A 9847-nucleotide genomic window follows, 5' to 3' on the forward strand; every position below is an offset into this window, starting at 1 on the left:
ACGACACTAAATCCGAGAAAAACATTTATACTGCTTACACAGTTTCATAATAGCGGCCGAAAAGGAAAACAATAAGAATACTAAGTAGTTATCGAAATTTCGACCTAAAATCTATCACGATAAAAGCAAATGTCAACAAATGAGTTCGTTAGTGACTAATCGGATAATTGCTTACTAACACAATTGATGAGATGGTATGAATTGATAACGTTTGGAAATATAACCGATACGCGTGAAAAATTACGGAAAATTACTAAATTCTGTAGCCAACAGTGACGAGCTAAGACTATTAATAGATCACATAGTGACGCGGTGCCACAAGCCCCTCGTGACATTACATGAAAAAAATTAAGAGAGAAATAACAATAAAACACCAGTCAACGGAAACTGGTGAAATTGTAGTTGTAGTCTATCTCTATTAAGAATAAATAAATTATAAAGCGTTCACCATCCCACATAAAATGCGCTGTTTCTTTCATATTCGCAAGCCTTATAGTATATGGCTTCTAGGTGTGTAATAAAATAAAGTTAAAACTTCTTAGAGTTTTAAAGTGTGATGTTCTCGTCGGAGGGTCTATAAGAGTTGAGTGTTATTCGTGTTAGAGGCGAGTTTTAATTTACGAGAGCTCGGAGTTGGCGCCAGTCCGAGCGAGCGCCTCTATTGGCGCTCGATCAAAACTTCGCGCATCCAAAGTGCCGGTGACAAAAACAACACACGTCTACAAAACTATTTAAATGAAGCATTATTCTCATACTTAGGCCTTGATTATGGTTTCCAGCTTCCTATGACTTAGTCGGTTTGAGAACCGGTTATTCACAGATAGTGTTTTCGCCTGTACAACGTATAAGTAAAGCATGGAATTGAACAATTTTCTCCGAGGCAGCAATAGGAATGATTACCTATTATACAAATGTTGATCATACCGGATTTTTGTCTCAGCCGATCAGGTATGATCTGTATGCTGGGAAATATACAGAACGAACACTGTTAGAGTGTAACTGGGGGGACGATAAATAATAAAATACAACATAAACAATAAATAAAAATTTGTATATGTGTACAATAAATCGGTGACCTATTGGACTATTAAAAACATACTTCAGTTATTACCGTAACTAGCATCGTGGAGATGCAACATCTCCCTCCATCATGAATGTCCGCGCCCAGCGACCAGTCCTCCAGCCCTGCCCTCGATCTCTGTCTACATTAAGTATAAAATATATCTAATCACTCATTTGTTTATAATTATCCCTCAATAATCATTTATATCCATCACATAAATCAGTATGGTAAAAAACAAAAGTGTTGTGTATGACTTGCAATGACTAATGAAACTCGATATAATCAATCAATGTAAAGTGTAATCAGTCTTGATCTTTTTGTGTTGAGGTGTGATTGGAGAGTGTATCGCGGTGCCGCGGCCGGTGATTAACACCTATAGATGCATGTTCCAGTAAATGTTGCAATGTTCTTGAAAAACGTGATTCCAAAATAATACCATCTTAATAGACTCTCTCGAGGCTCTAAAAATATCTTGCAATTGCTACTTACACATAAAACATTTTGTTTTTTTTTCACTAACCACTCCAATATTATAATCTCGGGCTCGTTTTCGCGCCCGAACTATTGAGCCGATTGTAAAGCGATTGGGTACACAGATAGTAAAGACCCTGAGAAAGGACATGTAGCCTACTCAGTCACACATTTACAAACAATACATATATAATTTACTATATTTATATCTACACGTAACAAATTCATTTTTAATTCATATTTATTTAAAATATATTATACATAAAAAGCCTTATTACCTATATACATATATTTACAATAATAACAAAATATCAGTACACATAAAACTACTAATTATCTAATACTACGGCATACACATTGCGGCGAGGCGCATTGGAAACGCGTTGCATCTCCGGTTGGAACCGGATCGGTCTTACGTCCGGCGCGCGCGCCGCTACTCACCGCGCCGCGCCAGTCGGCCACTTATCTCGCTCGCGAAGCCTGTGTCGCCCGCTAACCGAATGCTGTACGGCTACCGCACGCACCAGCGTGTTATTGTTAATATTTTCGTCATCACTATCGCTTGCCTATCCACCTTTCTCCTTCAAGCGCTCCTTCTATTCTATAGCTCTGCTTGTGCTATAAGACTGTGTGTATGTGAACTATGTGTGATCGAACAATATAAATATTACGTGTAGTGAAGTTGTTGGAACTTTTATTTATCCGAACCCTCTTGACGAACACCACATCACCCATCCACACCACAACTGGTGACCCCTAAGGACACGAAGACTGAAGGTTGGTACACTCGATACAAAATGAGCGACAGCAGTGATTCTGTAAAAACAGCCGGTTCGAGAAATGACGGCCATGTGACGCGGCGAAAGAAGGCAGTGCGCGTGTCCAATGACGGACGTGAAATTTGTCGCGCGAAAATTAAAGTGCCGCCATTCTCGCCTGAGGATCCGGAACTGTGGTTCGCCCTGATTGAAGGCCAATTTGACAGCCATGACGTCACCGACGACGGCACAAAATTCACGCATGTCACCAACAACCTGGACATCCAGTACGCCAAAGCTGTGAAGGACATCATTGTAAACCCTCCAGCCCAGAACAGGTATGGCAAAATTAAAACAGAACTCATCAAGCGACTCTCTGCTTCGCATGAGAAAAAGGTCAAGCAGTTGCTGACGCACGAGGAGCTTGGAGACAGAAAGCCATCTCAGTTTCTACGGCACCTCCAAGACTTGGCCGGCCCATCTGTTCCTGAGGACTTCGTCAGGTCTATTTGGTGCAACCGTCTGCCAAATAACATCCAGACAGTGCTAGCGTCGCAGCCGACACACTCCCTGGAGCAGCTTGCGGATTTGGCTGACCGCATTCAAGAGTTGACGTCCCCATGCAGCGTCGCCGCGACGTCATCACACAGTGCAACCGCTTCACACCCATCGGATGAGATCGCGGAGCTGAAGAGGATGGTCCAGCAACTAACCCTCAAGTTGGAAGAGCACACTCGTGCTTCCTGCTGCGCGACCTCCAGCCGCTCGAGACCGCGTGAACGACTGCGTTCATCTTCACGTCAGAGAAGCCGATCCAGCTCCAGCTATAAAAAGTACACGATATGCTGGTTCCATGCGAAGTTCGGGGAAAGGGCTAATAAGTGTAACAAGCCCTGCGACTACAGAAAAGCGGGAAATGCCACGGGCGGTCGCTAATGGCGACAGACGATTGCCCATCTTCTTCAGGTCGCCTTTTCGTCACCGACCGCAGCACGAACACCCAGTTCCTGGTAGACACCGGCAGCGACCTCTGCGTCTACCCCCGTTCTGCGCTTCGAGAGCGTCGTGCCAAAACAGAATTTCAGCTCAGCGCGGCCAACGGAAGCGTCATCGACACTTACGGCTTTATTGAGCTTAACTTAAATCTAGGCTTAAGGCGTAATTTTGCTTGGCGTTTTGTTGTAGCAAATGTAACTAGACCTATTATAGGCGTTGATTTCCTTAGCTTTTATAACTTAATTGTAGATTGCCGCAATCAACGCCTAATTGATAACACTACCACATTATCAGCCAGTGCTTCCTTAGTAAATGCTAATGTTTTTTCGGTTAAGGTTTCGACAGGCGACACGCGCTTTCACAACATCCTGAGCAAGTTTCCGGAAATTACACGCCCTTCAGGCACACCAACCGTCCCGAAACACAACACCTTGCATTATATCAGGACTACACCAGGACCTCCTATCTCATGTACCCCTCGTAGACTGGCACCTGATAAACTCAAAATAGCTAGGCGTGAATTCGAGCTCATGCTTAGCAACGGCACAGCGCGTCCTTCTGAAAGTCCCTGGTCTTCACCCTTGCACCTTGCGCCTAAGAAGGACAACGGCTGGCGCCCTTGTGGTGATTATCGTATGCTTAATGCGCGGACCATACCAGACCGTTATCCTATTAGGCATATCCATGACTTTGCCCACTCCATTGCTGGTTGTACAGTATTTTCCACTATTGACTTGATGAAAGCTTACAATCAGATTCCGGTTTTCGAGGCAGATATTCAAAAGACTGCCATCACCACACCCTTTGGCTTGTACGAATTTCCCAAAATGACCTTCGGACTGAGAAATGCAGGTCAAACATTTCAGAGGTTTGTTGACGAAATGTTGAGAGGCCTCGAGTTTTGTTATGCCTACTTAGATGACTTTTTAGTCTTCTCCAAGGACGAGGCCGAGCACGAAGACCATCTTCATCAGCTCTTCAGTCGCATGAAGAAATATGACGTCCTCGTCAACACCTCCAAATGTGTCTTCGGCGCACGCGAGGTAACATTTTTAGGCTACCGGATCTCGGCATCTGGCACCAAACCCCTGGAATCCAAGGTACAGGCAATCAATGACTTCCCTGTCCCTAAGACAGTCAAACAATTGAGGCGATTTTTAGGCATGCTCAATTTTTACAGGCGGTTCTTACCACACTCTGCTTTAATTCAAGCCCCTTTAAATGCCTTGCTTACAGGCCGTGTAAAGGCATCACAACCTGTCGACGTGTCTGGCGATGCGCTTTTAGCTTTCAACAAGTGCAAAGACAGTCTCGCCCATGCAGCATTACTCGCACACCCAGATTGTCACGCCGAACTCGCCCTGGTAACAGACGCATCTGACCTGGCAATGGGTGCAGTTCTGCAGCAGCTTAAAGACGACGCCTGGCAGCCTCTGGCATTCTTCTCGCGGAAATTGAGTCCCTCGCAACAAAAGTACTCACCCTACGACCGCGAGCTCTTAGCCATATACGAAAGTATTAAATACTTTCGTCATATGCTAGAGGCAAGACACTTCGTGGTATTCACTGACCACAAACCGCTCAGTTACGCTTTCAGCGAACGTAAAGCTATCTGTTCGCCCCGGCAGTACCGCCACCTCGATTACATCTCGCAGTTCACAACCGATATCCGACACATTTCGGGAAAGGACAATGTTGTCGCTGACCCACTGTCGCGCATCGAGGAACTGCAGATGCCAATCGATTTTGACGTACTGGCTGCCTCCCAAGCGACTGATCCGGAGTTGACTCATCTTCTACGGGGAGATTCTTCACTCCGGCTGGAGAAGTTGGGTATCCCTAACTCCCATGCTGAACTTTATTGTGACGTCAGTACCACCTCACCCAGGCCGTTTGTCCCCAAAGTGTTGAGAAAACAAATCTTCGACAGCCTCCACAGTCTTAGCCACCCTGGCGCCAACGCTACGGCTAAACTGGTGGCTGCCCGGTTTGTTTGGCCTGGGGTACGCAAAGATTGTCGAGACTGGTCCCGACAATGCCAGTCTTGCCAACGCGCTAAGGTTCATCGCCATGTATCTTCTCCACTTGGCTCGTTCGAACTTCCGCGCGCTCGATTTTCCTTTATCCACGTGGACATTATTGGCCCTCTCCCTATCTCGCAGGGATACCGCTACTGTTTCACCGCTGTAGATCGTTTCACACGCTGGCCAGAGGTCATACCGATGTCGGATATGACAGCTGAAACAGTCGGGAAGGCATTGATATCGTGGATATCCAGGTTTGGATGTCCAACAGATATTGTCACTGATCGCGGCCGACAGTTTGAATCTTCACTTTTTCAATATCTCGCAAAAATGATTGGATTCAAACATCGTAGAACAACCGCGTATCACCCAGCTTGTAACGGGCTCGTGGAAAGATTCCACCGACAGTTAAAGGCAGCCATAATGTGCCACGCAGATTGCAATTGGGTAGACACGTTGCCCTTGGTGCTATTAGGCATTAGGAGCGCAGTTAAAGATGACCTCAAAGCGTCATCAGCCGAGCTGGTTTACGGCGAGCCGTTACGTTTGCCTGGAGAATTTTTCCAAGCGACCCCTATCGATTCCTCCGATATATCGGACTTCACCACTCGGCTGCGCCAATTTGCATCAAAACTGCAACCGTCACCGGCCTCACGTCACAATAAGTCCAAAATATTTATGTACAAAGATTTAATGACATCAAGTCACGTATTTTTGAGGGACGACGCATTACGTGGGTCTTTACAACCCCCTTACACCGGCCCCTATGAAGTATTAGAACGAAGTGACAAAACTTTCAAAATTATGTATAAGGGTAAAACCGTCACAGTGTCTATAGACCGCCTTAAGCCGGCCTACTCATTGATTGACCCAACTTCCAACCCTATCCCCACTCACACTCCTTCTTCTAACCCCAACCCCGGTTCCTTCCCTGATCCTGCTCCTATTAACCAAGACAAGCCAGTTCAGGATAACGTCAGAAGGACGCGTTCAGGCCGCACAGTTCGTTTTCCTGATTTTTATCGCCCGTAGTGACGGTCTCTGGGGGGGAGTGATGTAGCCTACTCAGTCACACATTTACAAACAATACATATATAATTTACTATATTTATATCTACACGTAACAAATTCATTTTTAATTCATATTTATTTAAAATATATTATACATAAAAAGCCTTATTACCTATATACATATATTTACAATAATAACAAAATATCAGTACACATAAAACTACTAATTATCTAATACTACGGCATACACATTGCGGCGAGGCGCATTGGAAACGCGTTGCATCTCCGGTTGGAACCGGATCGGTCTTACGTCCGGCGCGCGCGCCGCTACTCACCGCGCCGCGCCAGTCGGCCACTTATCTCGCTCGCGAAGCCTGTGTCGCCCGCTAACCGAATGCTGTACGGCTACCGCACGCACCAGCGTGTTATTGTTAATATTTTCGTCATCACTATCGCTTGCCTATCCACCTTTCTCCTTCAAGCGCTCCTTCTATTCTATAGCTCTGCTTGTGCTATAAGACTGTGTGTATGTGAACTATGTGTGATCGAACAATATAAATATTACGTGTAGTGAAGTTGTTGGAACTTTTATTTATCCGAACCCTCTTGACGAACACCACATCACCCATCCACAGACATAACTAGGACTTTGTAACTGGAAAAAAAGCGTTGCAAAGGGGGGTAATGGGGGATATAGTTCATTCTTTTTGGAAAGGATCACGATTTTGGAGCTTGGCTTAAATATGTCTTATTGAAAATAATGAAGTGAGCGCACAGCGGGTGTTGGGTATTATGATTTTAAGGGATGAGGTTATGCAGTTTTTCACAAATTAATTACGTAAGCACGCCAAGGTCAGTGTCGGTATGTCCACCCGCTACGGCCACTACGAGTGTCTACGTGTCGGCGCTGTCCGCTTATCTATCTACATCATTTATTTGGTATTTTCCTCTTGAGATTGCATTCCATCAAATCGTCTAGAACGATATTATTAATCAGTAATATTTTAACCTTCCTCCAATAATGTTAACGCAGTGTGGCGATCTTCCCTCAGTTTTTCTTGTCGTGTAGTATTTGAACAATCGAGTAAAAGTTAAAATGTACATAATATGAAGTAGGCGGCGCACTATGCACACGCTACTCCCTCTTACAGATTCGGAAAATAATCTGAGTATGGGTGTCATATATTATGCTGCCAGACTTCTTTCTATGGTTTAAAGGTCTTGCGGCGTTCTCTTTGATTTGCTATTCGCTAAAATCATGCGAATTTAAATAATAAATACCTTAGTAAAAAAAATATAACACTAAACATTAGCAAAATCGACGATAAAGTCGACAGTCGATTAAAATATATTAAGTAAAGATTTACGATATATCTATTTAATTTTAACAAAACAATCGGGTGCATTTAATTAATGGTGTAGGCAGAATAGTCATGTGGGCTCCTCGATCTTTGTTAAATATTGATGACCGATAAAAACGAACAATTAATAATTATAATCGGTCATTATGCTCAGTGGCTTTCCTACGACAGATTGGTGACCTTCTGTGCCGTTATCATTTTATCGATTGGACATCTTAGAACCCTATCTCGCTCGTACATTTCGAAGAATCTCAATATAACGTAGTTATTTAAAAGTATAAAAACAACAAAATTTAAAACTCGCTTATAACATTTTCATAGGTTTAAACACGTTATACACTCACATGTCCATGACAAAATAAAATAATATTGCCAATACAGTCTCTAATCGAATAATACATAATCCAAACATTTTTGCAGTTTCTAATTTTTAAATATTTATCCTCAATCTTTAAAAAAATATTTTATGTAAGTATGTATTCCTAAGCCTAGGCATTTCATGTCATGTCATTTTAAAATATCATTGACAACAAGCGCTATGAGGACCTTAGCATTATCATGATAATTTGTAAAAAATACTAGTAATCTGCATTAACGTGTTGGTACCAAGCCCTAGAGGATTCTTTAAGACCATTAGTTTTGCGCTCTAATCCTAATTCTTTGTTGCATTCAAAAGTGACAGATTTCTTCATATGCACACAGAGTCACTTTAAAATGATGTTTGTGATTTTCTCAGCTTTTCGAGACAGTAGACTTGAGTATTTAAGTAGTATAAATTTTGAGTTTGCTTTGCAAAAGGTTCTTGACAGACAGACGAATCGAGGTGTGGAGCCTTAAAACATTTCATACTTGTGCTTTCATTTAAGTACACGGTGCAACGGTTTTATATTTAGAGTGTATTAAAAGCTCAACCTGCCAGTATGAAGCATTGGGAAAGAATTGCCGGGTATCCACCTAATTATGTTAAATTAAATATAGTTAAACCCTCTCTAGGCTGGTGAGGAGATCGTCGGCACACGTCGTGGGATGTTCGATACCATCGCCGTGGTGCGGTACTCGGAACTGGAGCAGGAAATTAACTGAGACGTGACCGACACGTGCCCTCGCGCCCCTACACTACACCACTGCTCATATATACCTACGACTATACCTGTGCTTACCTATTCCACAACAGACACATCTGCAATGACTACCTTATAACACAACAAGCTTAGTTCGGTGAGTACATAGCCTTACAACGTGCGTTACACTCGGGGCCTGCTCGCTGCCCGTCCAGCAGTCGCAAGTCTAAAGTCATGTCCGCTGTTGCGCACAGATTTATGCGAGAAAGTACGGACAGCGTCGGAGAGCGCAGCCCCACTGTGCGACACGACACGACACGCGCCCCCCCCCTGCTGGCTGTGTAATGAAGCTGTCCGGAGCTTCATTACACAAAGTGATTCACGAGTAAGGTGAGGGCAACAAGAAGATCATTAAATACTGAAGCCTATTTAAAGTAATTTAAATTAGTAAGTGACCATGGTAACTATTTCGATCGGTGTTCAGTGTTCAGTGGAGCCGCTCGCTGCGATGTCCAACTTATATTGCGTTCAGTATTTATTGCTCTCACCTGTCGCTTCTCGACTTGTGCTGTTCCCTGTAACCGCGGGGTCGCCTTAGCTGGTGCTTGTACGAAGGCGACTTTCTTTCGTGGGACTTGTTCATCAATAACATTTTTAAACCTAAGTAACATTTTGAGCCAACCGGCTAAAATTCGACTTTAACTTTGCTATCGTTACGACTGTTCTCGGATCATTGTTGCTTTGACATTTAAAAATGTCCATTAATTCTAAGTGCTGCATTCTGAAATTGTTATTATGTATTTTAATATTCTACTTGGTTATGCTGTTTATGTTATAAAATGCCACATATTACTGTACTTAAAATTATTGTATGCCATTATGGCGGGTCATAGCTGTGTACAATCTTGAAAACATGTAACAACTATTTGCTTACTATGTACCTACCACAATAAAGAATTTTGTATTTGTATTTTATTATTAGCTGTTTGATTCTCATAATAAGTGTGCCAAAAGTGTCTGAAAGCACGGTTTATTCCGGAGGAAACCCGGTCGTCACAATGAACGAGGACAGCTAATCAACTAGCTTCTACGTGGTGTTCAG

The 9847-nt window shown here is 43.3% G+C and overlaps 1 protein-coding gene across 1 annotated transcript; it reads left to right on the top strand.

The window, feature by feature from the left end:
• Window positions 1-2331: 2331 nt before the first annotated feature.
• Window positions 2332-3228, top strand: LOC113503571. The gene has a single exon (XM_026885601.1). It carries the CDS (start codon window positions 2332-2334, stop codon window positions 3226-3228), a length of 897 nt encoding a protein of 298 aa, XP_026741402.1.
• The last annotated feature ends 6619 nt before the right edge of the window (window positions 3229-9847 follow it).

The sequence above is a fragment of the Trichoplusia ni genome, chromosome 19 (genome assembly GCF_003590095.1).
Source record: "Trichoplusia ni isolate ovarian cell line Hi5 chromosome 19, tn1, whole genome shotgun sequence".
Lineage (NCBI taxonomy): Eukaryota > Metazoa > Arthropoda > Insecta > Lepidoptera > Noctuidae > Trichoplusia > Trichoplusia ni.